General features: G+C 47.9%; 1 protein-coding gene across 1 annotated transcript in view; it reads right to left on the minus strand.

Annotated features, from left to right (window-relative positions):
* Positions 1–22,021, minus strand: part of GABRR1 (gamma-aminobutyric acid type A receptor rho1 subunit) — a 66,518-nt gene that overhangs the window by 13,522 nt on the left and 30,975 nt on the right. Inside the window, exons 4-5 of the mRNA XM_019537742.1 lie at positions 7,946–8,013; positions 1,191–1,414 (exon numbers count right to left, since the gene is read on the minus strand). Of these exons, the coding sequence (XP_019393287.1) occupies positions 1,191–1,414; positions 7,946–8,013 (292 nt within the window). The remainder of the gene's footprint in view (positions 1–1,190; positions 1,415–7,945; positions 8,014–22,021) is intronic.

The raw sequence follows: 22,021 nt of genomic DNA on the forward strand, positions 1-22,021 counted from the left end.
GGGGAGCTGGGGTGGGGGGCAGGGGACTGAGAGTCAGGAGTGTGGGGCACTGGCAATGCCAGGGGGCTGTGCGTCGGGAGTGAAGAACACCAGAATGGCCCTGGGGGACAGGGTACTGCAGGTCGGGAGTGAGGGGCAGCAGCAGGGCTGGCTGGTGGGCTGTGGCTTGGGAGTGAGGGGCAACAGAATGGGCAAGGGCAGCGCACCAGCATATCACTGCCCCCCTCCTCCCCACCAATCACACATGACAGGTGTCCTCTTTTTTGGAACTGGAAATACGATAACCCTAGGCTAGATGGCCTGTGGAGGTCTCTTCCAGCCCTACTTCTCTCCAAGGCTATGATTCTATGCTTGAGAGCTCCACTGCTGAGGTAAGTGTACAGTGTAGTCATAACTACAGATCCCTGAAGCTGGATTTAGGCACCCAATTTCCCCCGAAGTCTAAAACTGCAACCTTGAAAGTCCTGTTTAGGCACATCTAGAGTGAAGGGACAGCTAAACTCCATAAGCTCCTCAGGTTTTGACACAAGTTCCTTAAGTGGCTGAAGTTCTCGAACAGCTGAACAGCTCACGTTTATGCCCAATCAGGATTCTGTACATAGGTAGTCCCTCACTATGTCCTCAGAAGGTCTTGATCTGGGAGGTGTTTTTCAAAGTATAACTAACAGATTGGGCTCTGCACACAATGTGTCACAATGCCCACCACTTCCTTTTAAAATAGAGCTGTGGGTGCTCGTGCTCCACCTGCTACTCCTTATCCGACAGTTCTGTGGTCAGAGCTCTCACCCAGGATGTGGGAGACCAGTGTTTGGTTCCTTTGTCTGTCTTAGTAAATACAAACACCTGTCCATCTCACTTGCAGAGTGCTCTAACTGCTGGGCTGCAGGCTACTCGAGATGGGGAAGCTAGTCCACTGGGCAGAAGAGAATTCAAGTTTCTTTAGACAACAACAATAAGAGCAAGCAGAAGCCTAACTATAGCATAATACTTCTGGGATTCATTGTGGGGTTGAGGGAACCCAGGTTCTGGTCCTTACTGCAAGACTTTACAAGCAACAGTCATTGGAGGAAATGAATAAACTGTTTAAGTCAAGAAGAGCACAGCTGTATCTAATAAAATAATGGAAATGATTTAAAGTCCTTTTACTCTGATTCCACTAATATCACTATCATGGGTGAGAACAACTTTACCTGAGGCTATAAAGCACCTTTCCATCGGGCTGGACCCGCAGCATGACATTATCAGTTGTGGTATCATGGATAAAGGAGCGCTTGGAATGTACAAAGAACATGTCAGGGACCCAGATCTTTTTCACTAGTCTGCCATCAAATGTCATGCTTTGATTGTTGGTACTTGGGAAGGACAGTCTTTCATCTTTCCAGTAGTGCCTGAGATACAGGGTCATAGTAAAATCCTGAAAGAAAAAGGTTTCACATTGTGGTTTATTCTTTGGGAAGAGCATTTCACAGCAATTAGCTGTGTAAACAAGTATGCACATGTAAATATGTATGCACCGGTTTCAGTTGGAATAGCAATTTTCAGGCCTTCCTTCACACTTGTTACATGTCAACATGACTACATGTTAAACACTACATCTTGTCCCACTGATGTCACTCCCATTCCTTAAACTGTTGGAGACCAGATGACCTAAGACCCAATATTTATTAAAGAGACTTATTTATTTTAGAAATCAAAGATCATCCAAATGGAAAATCCAATTCTAAATGGAAAATCTACCTCTAGATAGTAGGGCTGTGCAAAGCTTCAGTGCCTGATTCGATTTGGTCCGATTCAGGAGCTGAATCTCCGAATCCAAATTGAGTCAGGAGACCCTTTAATCTCTCTGAATCGAGCCAGAATCCTCTGAATCGATTTGGAGAGATTCGAAAAGATTTGGAGATTTGGACACAGACACAGCGTTAAATGTTTTTTCTACATACCTCTAGGTAGCAGGCAGCTCGTGAGTGCTGCGATGCTGGGGTGCGTGGAGCATCCCATAGCCACACGAGCATGGGGTGCTCTCTAGCATGCTTGGCAGCAGACCTAGATGTGGACCAGAAGCACTTCCAATCCACTTCCAGGTCTGCCGGGGAGTGCGCTGGGGCCCCTCCCCACACCTCCCCTAGTTCGGTGACTGGTGCCTCCTGGGTCTGGGGGGCATACAGGAGGATTGAGCTGGGGGGGGATGTGGGAGGACCCCCCCATGTGGTCCCCAGTGGAGGGCCCTCCCCATGCTCCTGTGGGATGCTCCATCTGCCCCAGCATCACAGCATTCACAAGCTGCACCTAGTACCACTGATTTTCCCTCGTTTTCTTGCTGCCCCTTTGAGCTATGATTTTCTGTTTTAGCCTTTACTCCGCATGGTGTTTTTTTGTAAGGTCCAGTTTCTGCTTGATCTGAGATGCTCTGTCTCTCTCTTCTTTCATCTTGCTCTTGCAAGTCCTTACCCTGCTATTTGATTCTTAGAAGGTAAGCATCTCACTAATACCAAAGGTTCCTCAGGTCTCTTAAATTAAGCATGTGCATAAGTGTTGTAAGGTTGGTATCTTGCTGTGTGACTATATATGTTTAGGGACCTGCCTAAATCATGGTTTTGCAGATTTCATGAAAACTGTGAAAAAACAGTTGTCCACAATTAACATGATCACCAGGAAATCTGGCATTGGCCGTGATTTCCTATGCAATAATAAGCCAAAAAAAAATGCACTAATGACATAGACTGAGTCAAGGCACCATCCACCAATCAGTGGTGAGGAGCAGGGCACTGGGGCTCCTCCACCAATCAGCAGTGAGAGGTGGGGCTGCTGCAAAATACCCATGAAATTGGCTCTGTGCGCCACAAGCAGGCTGTGAAAAACCTGTTGTCTTTCTGCGAGTTAGGTAGGTCCCTATATATGTTTCTCTGAGGGGAGCCCAGTTGCCTTGTGGGTGTCTAGTAAGATCAAATAATCTTCTGTGACACACAATCAAGGAATTCTCAGCACTGCAATTTTTTTATTAACTGTATTTGGACATTATCTTAGAACTTTTGGGGGGATCTTTTTGCAATATCAGAATATCTGGTTTCCCCTGAGTAATACAGCAGAGATTATTTATTAACCTTGATCTATGAAAGTGAATTGAGGGTCACTGTCAGTATTTTTCATCTTACAATACATCAGTTGGAGGTTCTCATCCTTAGTAACCAGGAAGCTCCTTCCTCATCTTCTGGTCTAAGTAGTTTTATTTCAGGTCCCCTGTCCTCCCCCACTTACATATGCTTAAAAAACTGGTTTTAAGAAAACTTTTTCTTTGAATTCTAGCAAGGTTATTTCATTTTAGCAATAATATGTTTGTTTTATTTTGCAGGCAGAACCTAATGTTGAAGCCCATGTTTTATGCATGAACAGACCCATTTGTGGATGCAGTTGAATAGTACTAGGGCATAGCATTATACCCTCAACAGTTTTATGTTTGCAACCAAGTTTTAAAGTCTCTAGTTACGACCTGATTTTTCTTCCTCTCCAATGTTCCCCTCAGATGAAACAAATCCACAAAAAGACATTTTTAGTGTCAAGATCTTGCCCAAGATAAAATTTTATACTCAATTAGAAGAGAATTGGACAAGAAGTTTCTGAATTGTATGTATCATCCTAAGAGGCACCCAAGATGCCTTCTATTATTTTTTTGCAAATTTTATGGCAAATAATTAAAAAGTAGGAACAAAATAAAACTTAGTTTGACTTTTAAAACTTAGATTGGATGTACTGAGAAAAAGTGTATTTGGCTGACATTAGCTCCAGAACCAAACAATGTCATTTTACTTCTTATATAATTCCACCCACATTAAAAATACAAGAACCAATAATAAAAGTATAAATCTCTTTCACTGTTGTTTCACTAATAGCTAAAATTGACTTTGAATGCTTTTCTTACCCTCAAGGCAGGCAAGGTTCTTTGGGTAGATGCGATATCTTTTATTAGACCAACTGAGTAGTTGGGGGAAAAAATTGAACACTTTCAGGTGCAATCACCCTTCTTTGGGCATAGGAAGTCTCTGCTGTTCTGAGACTCCAAGGAATGAAAGAAGCTAAAAGTGTGATAGGATGTCAGTGAGAATGTAAATAGGTGGAAATTAGGAAAACAAAAGGTAGAGCAGGGAAAGGAGGAAAGAAACTAACTCAGTTTTTTCCCCCCCAACTACTCATTTGGTCTAAAAAAGATAAAAGATATCACATCTACCCAAAGAACCTTGCCTGCCTATGTCCTTAGACCAACACAGCTACAACCAAAAACCCAGCAACATGGAAGATTTCTTACCCAAGGCTTTGGAAGCTGAAATTCTTAAATAATTACATGACTGGGATTTGGGGCTTAAACAACACAGTCAAATGCCTCACTCTGAACCAGTCTTTTGTGGGCTATGAGAGAAGCATTCCACTGTTTCAACCTCTGCAGTGGGTAGGAACAAGAAACTGGGAATGAGGATCTCAGAGGAACTGTGGACCTCATGAGGCCCACAGGAGGCTCAAAGCTGCAGAGATTGCCTAGAGCAGTGCTGTGGCATGCTATTGTGCAATGAGAGTGGCAAAAGTGTGCCATGAAAATAAATACTTTATTAATGTCAGATCCAGTCTGTGAAGCCATATCATTTGGCCTACAGGGCTTTCCACAGGTCCAGATTTGGTGGTGGGAGAGCAGTGGCAACTAAAACTGCTACTGTTCATCTGCTGCCAAATTTGCAAGCTCTGTGCTACTGCATTGGGCCCATGGACCAGATCCAGCCTGCAGACCAACTTGGCACTGCTCATCCAGCCCATGGGGTCAAAAAATTGGATACCACTGTGTAAGTCTTACATATATATATGTTCCAACCTATGTAAAATAGATATCTTTTTGGGTGTAAGAATTAAGTGTCACCATTTTTAATCTAGAAAATATGTGTCCCCCAGATATCAAAAGTTTAGGAAACACTGCCCTAGAGAGCAGGCTGGATTCCAACCATTCCCTCTCTTTGGAAGCAAAACTGGAGGCCCATTTCACTGTATTGTGTACTTGTGGGAAGAGTTGGCAATACTGTAGTTGCTATATCTACCTTGCAACAGCAGGCAGGTAGTTCACACATGAAAAGACAAAATATAAGCCTGATATAATCTTTTTTTTTTTACTTTTCATAGTATTGGAGCAAATCTGATTTTTTTAATCTGACGTTTTTCAGTATTGTCAACCCCCAAAATTCTAAAATTCTTTATGGGCTAAAATGTGGGATTTAGTTCAGCCAGGCATTGAGTGGCAAGGGAGGTGTTAATTGCAAAGGGAAGAAAAAAAAAAAAAAAAATCAGGTCAAAAAATCCTCAGAAATCCTGAAGCATAAAAAATCCGGTTAAAAGGGTGGATGACTCCTTTTTTTGTTTGTTGATTCAAGCAAAGAATGAAAAATCCCTTTTGACTGACAGACTGTCTCAGAAACCCCATGCCGTCAGACATCAGCCTTAAGAGAATTCGCTGACATAGGACCAGTGATGCTTCCATTGACGTCTGTGGGAGTGCTGTCACCGAGGTCACTGGGAGCACAACTGGCCCCAGAGACTAAACAAAGCTGCTTGTTCTCCAGTCGGGAAAGGCCTGAAAGCTGTTAATTAGGTACTGCTAACTGTGCTGACACAAAGCTGTGTTTGAAACTGGAGACAGGACCAAGTCAGGCAAAAGGGCTTTTCTGTCACACGGTTCATTTGATTACTTTAAAGATGGGAGAATGCAGATGACTTTTTTTTACATTTTTATGAAATCATCAAAAGCTTCCAAATAAGATCTTTAGGAGAATGAAATGCTTGAACTTTTTCTTTCTGCAAAAGGATTTTTCCCTAAGTAAATGAAAGAAAAGCTTAAGTATTTCTAATAGCTTTTCTACTCTAAATCTAGAAGCCTGAAAAGCTCTGATCCAGGCCTGAATATTGCATTTTTGGTGTCCATCTCTTGCACTTTCCACAGAGCATGCTATTGCATGCAATTAATTTATTTCCGTAATCTTTTTTAGAAAATCTCCTTTGTACACCATATCTTATTCCCAAGAGGTGATTTTTTTGGTGGAGAAAAGGGAATAGCTGGTTTAACAAGTAAAGTAATGGGACAAATAATAACATTTCAGCAGTTCTGTTAAATTTTAAAGTTTACCAAGTGAATGTAATTACTTGTAGGTAGTGGGTGAGAGTTTAAAGACGAAACGAAACTCTGACATAAATTCATCCAAGGCCAAAGGCCTGTACTAGTACTATGGGTCGCTGTGGCAGGACGGTCCTTAGGGGTGCCGTGACCTCCCCTAGTGCCCTTGCCTACAGCGCCAACCTGGGCTTTGAATGCACCCTCTATCTCGCCCACCACATCTTTGATCTTAGTGTTGTCAGTGGAGGCTGCCTTCCTACCCTTCTTGGCATGGGGCTGATCTTACTATGCCGGGATTTTGGTTCTAGTCCCTGTGCTGGTCCTCTCCCGGGGCCAACTCAATACACGCGCCCCCTCCTGGGGCAGCTCTCTGACTGTGCCCCTCTCGCCCAGCTCGGACTTCTCTATGGGCTTACGCCCCACTCAGGGCTTCGTAACTTCCAGGCAGCGCCCTGCTTGGGCCTGCTTCCCCCATGTCCCGCGGCCGCTCACATACCGGCCTATTCTGCGCTCCCCGCGGTCTCTGTGCCCGCACTCGGGCCTGTACCTGCGCCTCTCATGCTCTCTGCCCGCACTGGGGCCTTTGCTCATGCTCCTTGCGCTCTCTGCCTGCACTGGGGCCTTCTATGCCCGCACTGGGGCCTGTGATCACACCTCTTGCGCTCCACTGCCCGCACTCAGGCCTTCTATGCCCCCACTGGGGCTCTTGCTCGCACCTCTTGCGCTCCCCGCCCACACTCAGGCCTGTGGTCGTGCCTCTTGCACACCCCGCCCGCACTCAGGCCTGTCTATGCCCGACTCAGGCCTACGCCCCACTGGGGCTCCTCCCAGTTGGGACTTCCAATTGGGGCCTGTCCCAGTAGTGCCCACGCTGGGCTGGGGTCGGGACCCCCCACTGCTTAGACCCACCTTCCTGGGCCCACACCCTACTGGGCTTCCGCCTCTACTAGGCTCTTCCCAAAGTCACCCCAATGGGCTGGGGTCAGGACAACCCCACAACACGGCACCCTCCCTGGTGCCAGGAACTCCCCCACCTTACTGGGGAGCTCCTGCCGAGGCCTCCTCCACCCCTACAGCCTCGCCCAGTCCTCCGGTGTAACGATAGCAACTCCACAAAGCTCTAAGCCAGCCGGCTATAACGTATCAGAAGCCCCCCCGAGCTTATAATACCGACTCCACTCTATGCTGGCTCTCTCCCATACCTCCATCAGGGTTCTCTCCACCCCTGCATCATTGCAGCTGGTCAGAGTGGTCAGGCTGCAACCACTGACTCGGGCTGCTCAGCTCACCCGCAGAGCTTGAGCTCCTGCTCCTGCAGCTGCCAGAGGGGAACTGTGTCTGACCTCAGCCTTCCCGCCCCCTGTCAGTCAGCTGATCAGCTCCCATAACCATTGGCACCTGCTGCCTTAATAAATGGCAGCTAAGCCATTTTCTATCTTCAGTAGCAGGTACCCTAGTGCCCTGCTACAGTCACTGAAATCCTATTTAGGCTTTATTTTGTAGACTTAGGAGGGAGTCTGATGCTGTAGCCATGTGTTGGCCCTCTGCACAGGAGAGAGGTTTGCCTTCAATGGAAAGGAGGCAATTTCTAGGTAGGCATTGGCCTTCAAGCATTCTTCTTCTATTCGAGCCTTATTCTAGTCTATTTCAGTTATCAGGTAGCAAATTAACCCCTCAGTTGACTAACTGACTGTGCAGTAAGGCTCAGCACGTGTAGACGGTGATGCTTTATTTCAGTTCTGCCTGACCTTTATGGAGGTGAAATACAAGTTTAAGATCACTGGTTGTCAGATAAATACTTACCATATCAACTTCTGAAATACTATCCAAACTTTCAACTTGTACATCTATTCCAACAGGAATTGCAGGGCCTGGAAAAATAAATTAAAATATGTATATTTTAATAGGGCAGATTAAACGTTGAGCTTTAAAATGTAAACAAAAGGATATAAAGGAAAATATGTTTAATTGGTGAACTATTTGAAGTTGGAAAACTTTGTAATTCAGGTGAAATATTTGTGTACAGCTTTAAAGCAGTGGCTTAACTTTAGGGGGGCGACTGTGGCATCAGGTGTCAATTCAGAGGGGCACCAGAATGCCAGCCCCCAGAGAACCTGCACTGCGTGGCTGCTGCTACTACTGTTGCAGCTGCCAGCAGACCTGCTCAGCTTCCCTGGCGTCCAGCAGCTTCTCATCTCCCTGTTGCAGCACTCGCTCTGAGTAGCAGGTAGGGAAGCAGTGGGGGTGGGGGGTAGAGGAGCTGCAGCTGAGCAGGAGTGCAGAGCATGGGGCTGAGGCTGGAGGGAGTGTGGAGCCTGCACCTAGGGGTGGCAGGAACACAGAGCTTGGGTATGCAGGGTATGGGTGTGAGGGCAGGTGGGGAAGTGTGGGGAACCCCCACACTCTCTCCCCATGGCGCACAGCCTCCGCTACTGGCAGCAGCAATAGGAGGTAGGTGCTCAGGGTGCACCTAGTGGCACACGACTCCGGCCAGTGCTGCATGTGGGGACAAGGAGCAGATCCAGGCCAGCCTGCCCGCATCATGTGGGGCTTCCCACAGCACATGTGCAGCTCCCGGCACTTGTGCACCACTGGGGAGAAGCCCTGTGTGATGGAGCAGACTGACTTCCCCGCACCCTGCCATGAAGGTCCCATGACTCTGCCAGGAAGCAGGGGCAGGGCTTCAAAGGGGTTTCAAAGACATAAACCCCCTTGCCCTCTGCCTCCAACTGTGCCCCCCTGCAGCCCTTTTACATCCCCAAAGCGAGAAGCAAATTTGAAAATACTGACCTTAAAATAAATATACCTGTAGTAATTTGCATATAGGGTACCCATAGACCAGGGGTAGGCAAAAAGCGGCTCACCAGGCTATTCTATCCGGCCCTAAAAAGTTTAGAAATGTAATATTTATCTGCCTCTGGCTGCCTGTCATGTGGCCTTTGATGGCTTACCAAAACTAGGTAAGTGGCCCTCTGCCCAAAATAATTGCCCTCCCCTGCCATAGACTGAGTTCATTCAGAACTGTTGCATTTTACCTTTCTTTGGAAACTGCTACAAGTTTTAGTACAGGGACACACCTTCAAGCAGCAATTTTGTACCTACTTATATATAGTACAAATTTTTTTTGTAAATATGTTATTATACACATTCTACTTCTGACCCAGTTTGTGACCACTGTGGTTCACGTGGCAGTCCAAAACATACCTTGACAATTACGCCATTCTCTTTCCTGTTACAAAGCTGCATCGTGCACCTGCATTCCTGCATGCTGTCACCTTTAGCAATCACAGTTATGCAAAGGACCAAACTGTTAGAAATGCACAGCCTGCATCTCACTCTTGATAGGAAGGAATGCTACTCAAGGTTTCTTACCTCCTCCAGCTTCTCCCTAGTCTTTCTCATACTGATTACAGAAGCTGGAATTCAATTATCTGTGTCCTTGAAAGGGCGGGGATTTGAACTCTTGCCGACCTGTTGTAGTTTCTGGGCATACTTAATTAGCTGATGCATAATTACCTCTCCGCCCTGCATACTTAAGTAGCTAATTATACTATACATGCGATGTATGTAGTGATGTAACTACATGTATGCTTGTATGAAACGGAAGTAGCTGTAAGAGTTCCGGTGTCTGCACACGTGCTCAGGAGAGAGAAAATAAATTCCACTTGCAAATACCAATGCTTGGTCAGAGTAATCTGAGTACCTGACTCTGCTCTGACCTTTGTTTGCAAACCAATACAACCTTTTATGCCAGCTGCTGAGTGTGTGTCTGTGATTTTTGCAAGCCTCCAGAGAAACGAACCGCAGTTTATGCATCAAAACTATGCATATTAGTCCAAAGTCAGAAGTTTCACGATTTACTATATAGCTTATTAGACTGGGCCCCAGAAGAGTCAACAGCATTTCAAGACATGGTGACCTCACAGCTCATCACTGCTCAATATGTGTGCAGGGCCACACTAACCATATGCGACAGGCTGAGACACGGGATGACAGAGGGATTCCAGGTGGACGCTTTGGGGCCCCATTTGGTGATGTTTAATAGACATTTAAGGCTTGAGATGAAATAGGAATATTGGAAATGGAAAAAAGGTGTGGCTCAGCTGTCAGAATAAAGTGGAAGTGGAAATATATTCAATATAGTAATTTACCATGACTTGAAAAAGAGTCAGCACTGAAAGGGGACTGCATGCAATAGGCACTACTATGTGTCTTATTCAGGTAGGGTCTATTGGCCTGTTTTTGTGGTAGAGCCATCAATTTTGAGGCCATCAGGGGCTATTGTTAACTTTCTCTAGCTATTTCTCAGCCTTTTGGCTAGGAGTAAGCAAGACTAGAGGACATTTGAACCCTTTGTTTCCCAGACTGGGGCTTGTTCATAAGATACCACCAAAATAAAACAAAAAGGTTCCTACCTGGGTGATCGCCCAATATAGCCATGTGTTTTATAGTCACGCTTTGTGTTGGCTGCAATAATCAGCTTCATAGCTGGTTTCCACTACTGAGCACATGCTACTTTTGGGTGCAGTTTAATGACATAATGAGGTTTCCTTGACTGTGGATATAAGATGAGGAGCTTTCTTCCCCATCTTATATTTGAGTAAATATGATAACAGAAAGCTCTTTGTAATCCACATCTCATCTAATAGCTAATTCATAGCTATTTCTATGAAAGAATCATTTCATAATGTTAAAAATGCCTGATGAATTATTGAAGTAGATAATTAACCTGTGAAAGTATGAAGAATTACTCCTTTGTTACTTGTGAAAGAAAAACTTTTTTCAAACAGTTTGAGAAAGAAACTATGATAAAAGGCCATTAAGAGAATAGGGCACCTCATCTACTGAAGGATTTCTGGATGGCAGATAATGCAGACTATTATCTGCATAATTAAGAAGCTGGTAAAGCATCTTCTAAAGCAAAAATGAAATAATACTATGCCATTAAGACCTAAAGTATGATATAAGAGGCGTGAGACATGAGATGTTTACCACACAGTTGACTGGCAGTCATAGTACTAGAGTTTTATCTTTGCTGTTAAGGGAGAAGTAATAATAGAATAAATTAGTTTTACCTTCACATAATAAGAATAACTATACTACCTAAGGAAACAGCAAAAACAGGGCTCTATGCAGCCATATTGGCACTATATGAAAAGTGGGTTAAGAGTGGTTGGAACTTCAATTCTATATGCTTCATTTAAGTCTTCAGATAATATGTGTGGAAACTGAATGGTGTTACAGCTGACAACTCTAGATGCCTGAAACCTATGAATAACGGTTTGTCCATATGTAGTTGTTTTACTAATTTAATGTCTTTGTTTAGAAACAGATAGTAAAAGCAAATCACTTCCTTGTGGATGTAAGTATACTATTACAATTTGGTTATATGGGTATAGCTTATTTTCATAAAGATATCTAAATAAATTGTACCTTGCAAGCACTACTATTGTGGTATAACTTTATCCACTGTGGGCACATCTACATGGGATGCTTACTGTGCAGTAGCGTGCAAGTCAAAAACCATGCCACTACACTACTGCACAGTGTTATTAGGCTACTGAGCAGTAAGCATCAGAAAAAAACCATGTGCTGATGCTACTGTGCAGTAACTGTAGTTACTGTGTATTTAGTTAGTACTTCATTAAGCAAGTAATTACTGCACATTAATGAATGTGTAGACAGGCCCTGTAAGTACATTACTCTGGTATAATGGGACCCATTCAAAGGGATGGTGCCAACTAAACTGGTTCCTGAGATAGCATAGCTACTGTTATTATGTGAAGGTAAAACTAATTTATTCCATTACTCCTTCTCCCTTACCTGCAAAGATAAATCTCTGGTACTATGACTAAGTGTAGTCAGTCTAAAAAGAATTAGGTTCCCTCAAATGTAATGTTGTATACGGGAACATTTGTAATGGTTCATTTGTAATGGTTGCGATCCTACTAAAGGGTGAGATAAGCAGTAATTGTACAAGGTTCAGAATCCCAAATTCCACAGAAATAATTAGAAGCCAGTCTGAATATGCTAGATAAGCCCTTAGGACTTCAATAACATCTCATTCCCAGCTCTGAGGACCCAGGGCTCTTTGTGGCTACTCCTCATCACATTTCTGCAAATGCAGTGAATAGCCAGAGAATAGCAAAACTACCTTCTAGCTGCTGATGCTTTAGGAAAACCTTATCTTTACAGATTAGCTTGAGTTCTAAAGATTAATACATACAATATTTACCTCTGGAACTGTTCCAACATGCAGAATATATGTGACCTTTGATAATTTGAAGGTAGAGTCAATCAGATACAGGGCAAAACCATCTAAGGCAGGAGTGTCAAACTTGTTGAACCCTGCTGGACAGATGCAGAGCCCAGGGCCTCCCACAAGCCAGATGCCCTGCAAGCAGTGGTGGCAGTATTAATTCCAATGACTGTTGGAGCCACTATTTCAACATGGATCTAGAACACAGGGAGATAGTACTGCTGCTACTTGCTTCCCCATTTTCTCCTGCCACTGATCTTATTTGTCAGAAGTGACTGAAAACCTCTATTTTGATGATGGGTTGGAGGCAAGTGAGTCCTGCAGGCTGAATCCAGCCCGTGAATATGAATGGTTCAGCACACAAGAAGCCCTACAGGTTGTGTATTTGACACTTCTACTTAAAGACATTCTCTCAATATAATGCACATTCAGGCTTATCTGAGTCCCATATATAGAAGGACCATAGGACTGCATAACCTGAATCCTCAGTGATGGTGTTAAAGATGTGATCAGCCATTTCTTTTTCTGGATATATTAGAATATGTGCTCTTTAGACCTTGCACTGACATCCAAGTACTAAAACCTCTTCCCAAAGTGGAGCACTATTGACTTCTTTGGGATTGTGGCAATGCACAGTTCTGCCCACACAGTTCTCAATGCAACATGGAGGCTGTATTCTGTATGTTGCAAATGACTCTTACATTTTTTTAATTGATGTAGTTAGTAGTCATGAGAAGTGCTTCCAGACTGACAGCTATGAAAAGCCTTCTTTTAATGCACTGAACAGGAGCAGCAGGTAGCAGCATATTTAGGGAAGAGTGGGTACATCTACACATGAATTTGATCTGAGATTAGTTTACTTCCGAGTAAACTACTAATGAGTAAATGCTCCCAGGCAGGTGTCTACATGTGCAGGGACATGGGAGCAGATTTGCTGCTCTTAACAACCAACTGCTCCCACTTTCTGCAGCCCTGCAATGGGCCCCTGCTGCCACCAGGGGATGCTCCCCCTGGGTACTAGCCCAGGGACAGGGAGCACCAGGCCAGGAGACAGCTGGCTCCTGGCCAGGGCTGGGACATTGCTCTCTGCCTGCTGCTGGGGTGAGGACAATGCCCCACTGCCCTGGCAGCAGGGATCTCTCAGCCCCAGCTGCCTGATCAGGGCAGGGGACTTGGAAAGAGCTGCAGGAGTGGGGCAGGTCCCCAGATAAGGATCTCCCATCCCTCCCTCCTTGATCGTGATCTTGGAGGGGGGCAGGGAGGGGGGCTTGGAGCTCCCTGCTGCCAGAGCAGGGGCACATAGTTCCTAGTCAGGCTTGATTCACTCCCAGTCAGGCACCTACACAAGTGCTACTGCACAGTAACTACTCATGAGTAAAACTTGTACTTGCATTTTCAGGTAGCAAATTTTTTTTGTGATTAGCAAGGCTTTCTGTGCAGTAAGCACGTGGACATGTAGACACATGCTTACTGCACAGTAAACTACACTACTTTGCAGTAAAGTATCTCATGTAGTTGCACCCAGTGAGAAGATATTCAGAGACACACCTTTAGTACTTGCCCTCTCTAACTAACCATCTCTGTTACTGACAAATACTTTGGCTTTCTAAATGTTAGATGTATAAAGAGTAATAAGCAAGGGATCCTGGTTTTCTCTGTTTAAAAATCACAAATTCTCTGATAAAAATATAGCAAATTCTCTAATTAAACCCCCCCAATCCACATTTTTCTGTGATTAAAATTAAATGCCACTGTATATATAGGTATCTGTTGAACACAATGTTTTATTGATATATTTACAAGTTTAAAGCAATTTGGAAGCCTATCAGTGCCTCAGTTCTAATATAATATAAGGTTTATTCTGTGTGTGTGTTTGTGTGTCTGTCTGTCTGTTTTAATGCTTCTGGCCAACTGCTCATGCACCTCTGAGAGAGCGGATGGCAATTGGCTGCATGGCCCGAGCTGTGTGGGCCCAAGTTTGCGCAGCTGCTGGGGAAGTTTGGGGTCAGGGAACATACTCGGGCTGTCTGAGCAGCAGGGCTGCCCCCTGCCTCCCTGCCTGAGGGCAAAGGGGGGAGGTCACGGTGGTGGTACCTCCCCGACACCCCCCAGAACAGGGAGGGGAAGGCAGTGTGCAGGGAGGGAGGGTGGGGAGCAGGGAAACAGTTAGATGCAAGCCAGGTGGACCCAGAGCAGCCGGGGGAGGAGGGAAGCGGGGTCAGACCCAAAGCAGCAGGAGGGGGGCCAGACTGAAGCGATGGGGAGGGGAGGAATGGTGTCAGACACAAAGTGGCAGGGGGGAGGGAGTGGGGCAAGACCAAAGCAGTGGGTGGGAGGGGAGGAGTAGGGTCAGACCCGAAGTGGTGGCACGGAAGTGGGGGAACAGGGCTGGACCTAAAGCAGGAGGGGGAGGGGGGAGTGGAGCTAGATCCAATTGACAGCAGGGTCGGACCCAAAGCGGGGCAGGAAGAGGGGTCAGACCTGAAGCAGTGAGGGGGGAGTAGGGTGGACCCAGAGCAATTGGGGGGGGAGTGGGGTCAAAACAGGGGATGGAACAGAGCCAGACCCAAAGTGATGGGGAGGGGGTGGGGAGCAGGGTCAGACCCCAAGCACCAGGAGGGGTAGGGGGAGAATGAGGAGAGATGAGGAGCTGAGGGGGAGCTGGATGCAGGGCTCTGTTCCCGCCAGGTCCTCCTTCCCTCCCCCGTCATTCTTGACAGGCAATTTCCTAGTCACTGTAATAAAACAAATTCTAAATACCTATACATTTTTGCATTTGATTTTGGGTTTTCTATTATGAAAAATCATAGCTTCCCTTACCCCCTTCACTCACCAGGATGTGGGTCCAGCTGTGACTGTCCCCATCCCCTCATCCCCACACTGCTTTGTGGAGCTGAGCAGCCCTGATATGCCAGTCCCCTGCCCATAGCATTGATTCTCACTCCACACCCACAGCCCTCCAACCATGCTGGTGCCCCTCACTTTTGACCTACAGCCCCCCAGCCCTGCTGGTGCCCCTCATTCCCAAGCCACAGCCCTTTGGACTCTCCTGGTGCTCCTCATGTCCCACCCACAGCCCCCCACAGCCCTGCTGGCACCCCTCACTCCCCACCCACAGCCCACCAGGCCTAACGGTGCCTGTCACTGCCCACGCACAACCCCCTGGCCCTGCTGGTGCCCCTTACTCCCTACTCACACCTGCTTAACCCTGCCAGTGCCCCTCACTACCCACCCACAGCCCCCCACCCACCCACTGAGCCCTGCCAGAGGGGCCTCCCAGCTGCCAGAGGGCCCACAGTCCTCTGCCCCCCACAGCAGCACCTGACCCCAGCTGCCACCACAGGAAGTGGTGGCTGATGCAGTGGAACAGAGTGCAGAGCCCAGCTCCTCCTCCCCCACAGGCAGCGCAGGCAGAAAGGAGCCCATAGTCAGGGTATGGTGGCAAGCTGCCCACTGTTGGTTGGGGCTCTCTGCCTTGCTACCTTCCCCCCAGGGCCTCAGTGTGGGGCTCATGGTAGTGGCACTGAGATGCCCCACCCCACTCTGGCTTGCCACATTGGGTCCCACTCACTAGGCGGCAGAGGCCATGGAGGGAGGGCAGCAGGGTGGGGAGCCCCTAGCCCACAGTGGACATCCCACATCAGCCCCCACCTTGCACACAAATCTGGGGGGTATGTGCCCCACTTCCCCGCCCTCCCGGGAGTGTGCACAGTGGCAGAGAGCCAGCCCCCTACCCCCCAATCCCTGGGATAAGACACCCATGGCCCCATTCCACTCCCCACCTAGGCCATGCATTTCAGTCCTGGGCCCCAAGCCCCATGCACTGCCAAGGCTGGGAAGCAGCCCCAGCTCCAACCCTGCCCAACTCCCTTCCTCTCTTACTATAAGGGTCTCAATCTTCCCTCCACCACCACTAGACTTACCTGCAGGAAGCTGCTCTCCAGGCTCCCTAGTGGCCATTTGCATGACTGACTGCCCTCCTCCCACTCCCTCTAACCCCTTGCAGGCTGGAACTCTGCCAGCCTGCAAGGGAAAACCCACCAGTTCCCACATTTTTCTCCTTTAAAGGGGAAAGCACAGGTTTTTCTCCTTAAAATGAGAAGAACCAAGCTTTTCTCCTTAAAATGAGAAAATCCAGTTTTTACCATGTTTTTTCATGGCAAATAACAAACCCAGATCCCTGGTAATATAGATGAGTTAAAAGGTATACAGACTCTAATATAAATGTATACCTTTATGAATACTGGTCTTTAATAGTAAATTAGACACCTAAAAACCTTTGTGTACATTTCCTCTTCATCCACCAGACTTTTGCCAACCTCTAGCTATTGTTGACAGTCACAGTACAAGATGTTTATTATAATTGTAACCCGGGCAGTACTCCAAGAGGTACCCCCTCTCCAATTGAAGGGATCAAAGCAGGTGCACAAGTGCTGTGGGAGGTGTAGGGACTCTCCTCCCCCTATAGAGCAGAGCCAGACCACCAATGGGGACTTAACCACATACCTTTTAATCCTGGGAACATAACAAGCATAAATCAGAGGGTATAGTGGACACTACAATGCCTCAAGGGGGCAGGATTCAACAAAGGTTAGATACTTACAATCATTGACAAAAAATAGGGTTAACAAAATATAAAACACAAACAGCAGAAAAAACAATACGGGTTGGTGAAATATAAAAAGGCACAAAATGCAAAACGTCAAATGACAAGGAAATATAGGGCCTTGGTACCTGGAGGGGGAGAAAAACACAATGGCCTCTTTCCACTGTAAGATTTGCTTCTTGTTATCTCACTCAACCCAAATCACCCATGTGGTAGACAGGAACACTGCCACACAGCCACCACTGTTTTGGCCTGCTAGGGGTCTTGACCTTCCCAGAGCCCCAGCCTCACACCGAGCTGCCTGGCCTCTGAATCGAGGAGCTGGAAGCAGAGCTGGGAATCTCTCAGGTCACTGCTCAGATCCTTCCTGGAGCAGGGGGAGACTTCCTGCTGGCTGCAGCCTCTCATAGTGGATCCTGGAGCCCAGTGGGGAGCCTCTCCTGCCAGCCGCGCTGCTGAGGGTCCCACTGCTGCCTGCAGGTCCTGCTCTTTCAGGCTCTTCCGGGGCACTGCTCCTGCCCTGCTGGGTCAGCTCTGTGAAGCTCCTTCCTTGTTGTCCCTCACTGGTCTCTCCCCTGAGTCAGCCCATGCTGCCCCTTTTATCCCCCTCCAGGTGACCCAAGGGGCCAATCGGCACATGGTGGGGGGTGAGTCTCTGGGGCCTGATTGGTGCAGAAAGGGAATCCCAAGTCCTTCAATCATCTTTTGCCCTTTCGAAACCCCTGGGGCAGGTCACTGCCAGCCAGCCCGTCACATCCTCTCCCGCATTACCCTTCACTGTCCCCAGTGAAGCACAGGCCTCAGCCTAGGGGACTACTGAACCCAAGGGGCAGTGATGTTGACCTCCCCCAGCACCCCCAGGCATCATAGGTGAAACGACGGACTAGCCGAAGCTCCCGCCTTGGTCATGGGGTGCAGTCTGGGACAGAACTACATGAGGGCCCTGGCGGCTCAGGTTCCCTCTCACTGGAGGAGTCTGCCCCACTGGCAGGTAAAGGCATGGGGATGTTTTCTCCTTCGGTCTCGCCAGGTGGGGCCCCACGAACAGCACTCCCCATCTCCCCTTCACCCTGAGGAGTGGCATATCCTAAGCTTGGGTGAAAGTCAGCAGGGTACCACCAGTCAGAGTCCGAGTCCTACTTGGGAGCTGCAGGTACAACTGCCGGCTGGGTGTTGTGAGGCCTCCTTCTATGGGGAGACCTAGGCCACTCTTCTCGTGGCCCTCTCTCGGGTGGAGGGGGCCCCACCAATTAGCCAATAGGCAGCAGGAGGTTCTGGTGGACCACGCGACTTCAACCCAGTCCAGACTCAGGGAAGACTTCATATACTGGGAGGTTTCCCCATTGTCGCACCACTGTATAGGGCTCAGCCCACAACCGATCAGTGATTTTGTGTCTCCCAGTTAGCCCCAGGTTTCGCAGCAGCACCTGGTCTCCTTCTTGTAACCCCTGCTCATGCACGCGAGCATCGTAAAGCAGCTTATGGCATTGCTAGTTTCTTCCAGCAGTTTTGGCTGCCAGTCGGTACGCACGACAGAGATGGTCCCAAAGCTGTTGTGCATACTGACCATGAGTCAAATGTTGTTGGTAGACTCATTCTACCCCAAAGTATAAAAATATGGGTAACCGGGGCTCCCTCCTGAACATGAGTAAATATGGACTGACTCCTGTTGCATCATTCCTAGTGGAGCTGTAGGCACGCACCAGGTATGCAATATGCTGGCTCCATGCAGCCTTCTGTTCCTGCTGGAGGGTACCCAGCATATTCAAAAAAGTGTGATTGAAGTGCTCAGGTTGGTGATCCCTTTGGGGGTGGTAGGGTGTAGTCCTTGATTTCTGTATGCCAGCCACTGTCAGCACTTCACGCAACAACTGGCTCTCAAAATCTTGCCCTTGATTGGAGTGGATTCTTGCGGGCAACCTAAACACGGAGAAGTACTTTTCCCACAGTACTTTGGCAACTGTTCTTGCTGTTTGATCTCACATAGGGAAGGCCTGGGCATATTGGGTGAAGTCGTCTGTCACAACCAGCACATTCCCCTTTCAGTGCCCCTCCCCTTCTATGGCTAGGAAATCCATGCACACGAGCTCCGTGGGTTTTGAGCTCTGGATGGTGTTCAACTGTTCTGGAGGCAGTTCGAGCAGACAGGGTCTTCCTCCGTACACACCGATCACAGTTTGAGAATTTAGTCCTTATGTCTTCAGTCATTTTGAGCCAAAAGAACTGCTCACGGGCTAGCACCAGGGTGTGCTCCACCCCCATGTGCACAAAGTCATCATGCAAGGCCTGTAACACAAGGGCCTTATACTTCCGAGGGAGGACCAGCTGCCAATATTTCCATCCTTCTGGGTCCTGCACCTCCCGATGTAGCACTCCATTAATCAAGCGAAGCCTTTTCCACTCCCTCAACAGGAGGTGGGCTGCTGGGGTAGCATTATTAAGGGTCGCGGGGCGGGTATTCCCTGATCTCCAGGCACGCAGCACCTCTCACGCATCTGGGTCCTGTTCTTGTGCCATCCAGCATTCTGTGGCCGTGACCTGGGGCAACGAAGAGGGAGTCAGTGTGTTGTACTGAACCCAGGCCTGTGGGAACCCCTCAGGGGGCACCCCCAACACCTCAGCCATGCAAACAGTACTCTCCCTCGTCCCCACAGGGTCTTGTATCTGCAGGTCGCAAATGGTCTTCACTATCTTGGGCCTCCAAACACTCCCATGGTTGCTGGAGAGTTGTCAAGACACGGCATCAGCATCCACGTTCTTTCGTCCCACTCGATAGTGCAGGCTGAAGGTGTAGTTGGCTAGTGCCGTGATCCAGCGTTGGCCGGTCGCATCCATCTTAGTGCTGGTGAGCACATAGGTAAGGGGATTATTGTCTGTCCACACCTGGAAGGTAGTCCCATATGGATAGTTCCAGAATTTCTCAGTGACAGCCCGCTTGAGGGTTAGGAATTCAAGCTTATGTACCGGGTAGTGCGTCTCACTGGGTGACAATCCCCTGCTGGCAAAAGCCACTGGTCGCTGGTGTCCCTCACGTTCCTGGTACAGTACAGCCCCCAGTCCTGACAGGCTGGCATCTGTGTGCAAAATAAAATGGCGGTTGGGATCAGCATATGCCAGCACAGGTGCCTGAGTCAACCGCCGGATCACCTCCTGGAAGGCATCTTCACACCGTGAGTCCCACCAGCGACCAAAAGGCTCTGTGGGGTTTTGTGTCACGGGAAGCCCATTTAAGCCATTGTTTCACCCCTTCTTGCGGGGTGACCTTCCCACCTGGTGTCCATGAGTTAGGGCATTTAAAGGTCCAGTTATTGTACCATAGTCTTAGATGAATCGCCGATAGAAACCCACAAATCCCAGGAACCTTTTCAATTCCCTAAAGTTCTTGGGTTGAAGCCAGGTGGTCATAACACTTACTTTCTCCAGATCAGTGCTGACCCCTTCCTGTGATACAATATGTCCTACGTACTTCATAGAGGCCTGGTAGAACTTACATTTATCGATGGCCAACTTAAGTCTAGTGGTTTCCAGCCGATCAAGTACCCGGAGTAGCCGTTCTTAGTGTTCCTCCAGGGTCTTTCTGAAAACAATAATATCATCTAAATAAACCAGTACTTGGGTCATATGCATATCCTCAACCACCTTCTCCATTAGTCGCTGGAAGGTGCCAGGAGCCCCGGATATCCCTTGGGGCATTTGTTCAAACTGATAGAATCCCAAGGGGCAAATAAAAGCAGTCTTCTCTTTGTCCTCTTCCTGCAGAGGTATCTGGTAGTAGCCACTGCAAAGGTCTAGTATTGAAAATCATTTGCTCCCTGCTAAACAGTCCAAAGCCTCCTGCACCCACGGGACAGTGTACTGATCAGTGATGGTCTGGGCGTTCAAAGTCCGGTAATCAATACACATACGGAGTTGGCCGTTCTTCTTCTGCACAATCACAATGGGAGAGGCATAAGGGCTCTTAGATTCCGTGATGATGCAGTGGTCCATGAGCTCCTGCAGATGACTTCTTATTTCCCCCATCTCAGCAAGGGGAACGCGCCGAGACCTTTCATGAAAGGGTCGTGGGTTGCTCAGATGAATGTGATGCTCCACCCCCTCAGCCTCCCCCCACATCCCAGTCATGCAGGGAGAAAACACAGGCTCGAGCCCTGAGTTTTTCCCTGAGCTGAGCTTTACAGGCTTCAGGCACTGGAGGGTTCCTGAAAAAGAACCTTGAAGGGTCAATTGGACAGGGGTTTCCCTCCTGCTCAGGGTTCACCACTTCAGCTTCCTTTATCAAGGCCATCTTTTGTCCCAGGCAGACCACAATATCTTTCAAGGTTGGGTTAACCACTATCACTGTAACTGGGTTTTGGTTGAGCCCTTTTGTCTCAATCATGCCATCAGGGACCCTCAGCACACTGGGTCTCTCTCTCCCAGTGGGGATCTCCACCACCAGCAGCTTATTCTTTTCATCCCTCTCAATCCAGTTGCATACATTAGACAAAGCCCATTGGCTCTACACAGGGACTTGCTGGGGCTTTGCTACAGAGAAGTGCAGGGTCCCCACAACCTCAGGGTGACCCATCTCTCTATGCTCCCATCGGCCATACACCTCTAAGCACAACGCATGCATTGTTAACCATTGTTGGTAATCTGGGCCAGCCTGTTGTTTACAGTAGCAAGCAAGAACCTGGAAAAGCCTGGAGTTGGTCCCTACAATGAGAATGGCCCCTTTCATCCACCCCAGATCAGGGCATCCTGGAGTGATGGTTGAGACTTGAGTGGGGGTCTACTACAGACCTCCCAGCCAAGGGGAGGAGCTCGACCAGGAATTCTTAGGTCAGCTTACAGAGGTAGTGAAGTCTAAGGATGTGGTGGTCATGGAGGACCTGAACTTCCCAGACATCTGCTGGGAAGAGCAGTCAGCCAGAACTGACCACTCACGTAGGTTCTTAGCCAGAATGCAGGACCTCCATCTAACCCAGGAGGTGCACAGCCCCACCAGGGGAGACACCTTGTTGGACCTGGTGCT

Source organism: Crocodylus porosus, unplaced genomic scaffold (genome assembly GCF_001723895.1).
Source record: "Crocodylus porosus isolate Cpor-Errol unplaced genomic scaffold, CroPor_comp1, whole genome shotgun sequence".
Taxonomy (NCBI): Eukaryota; Metazoa; Chordata; order Crocodylia; family Crocodylidae; genus Crocodylus; species Crocodylus porosus.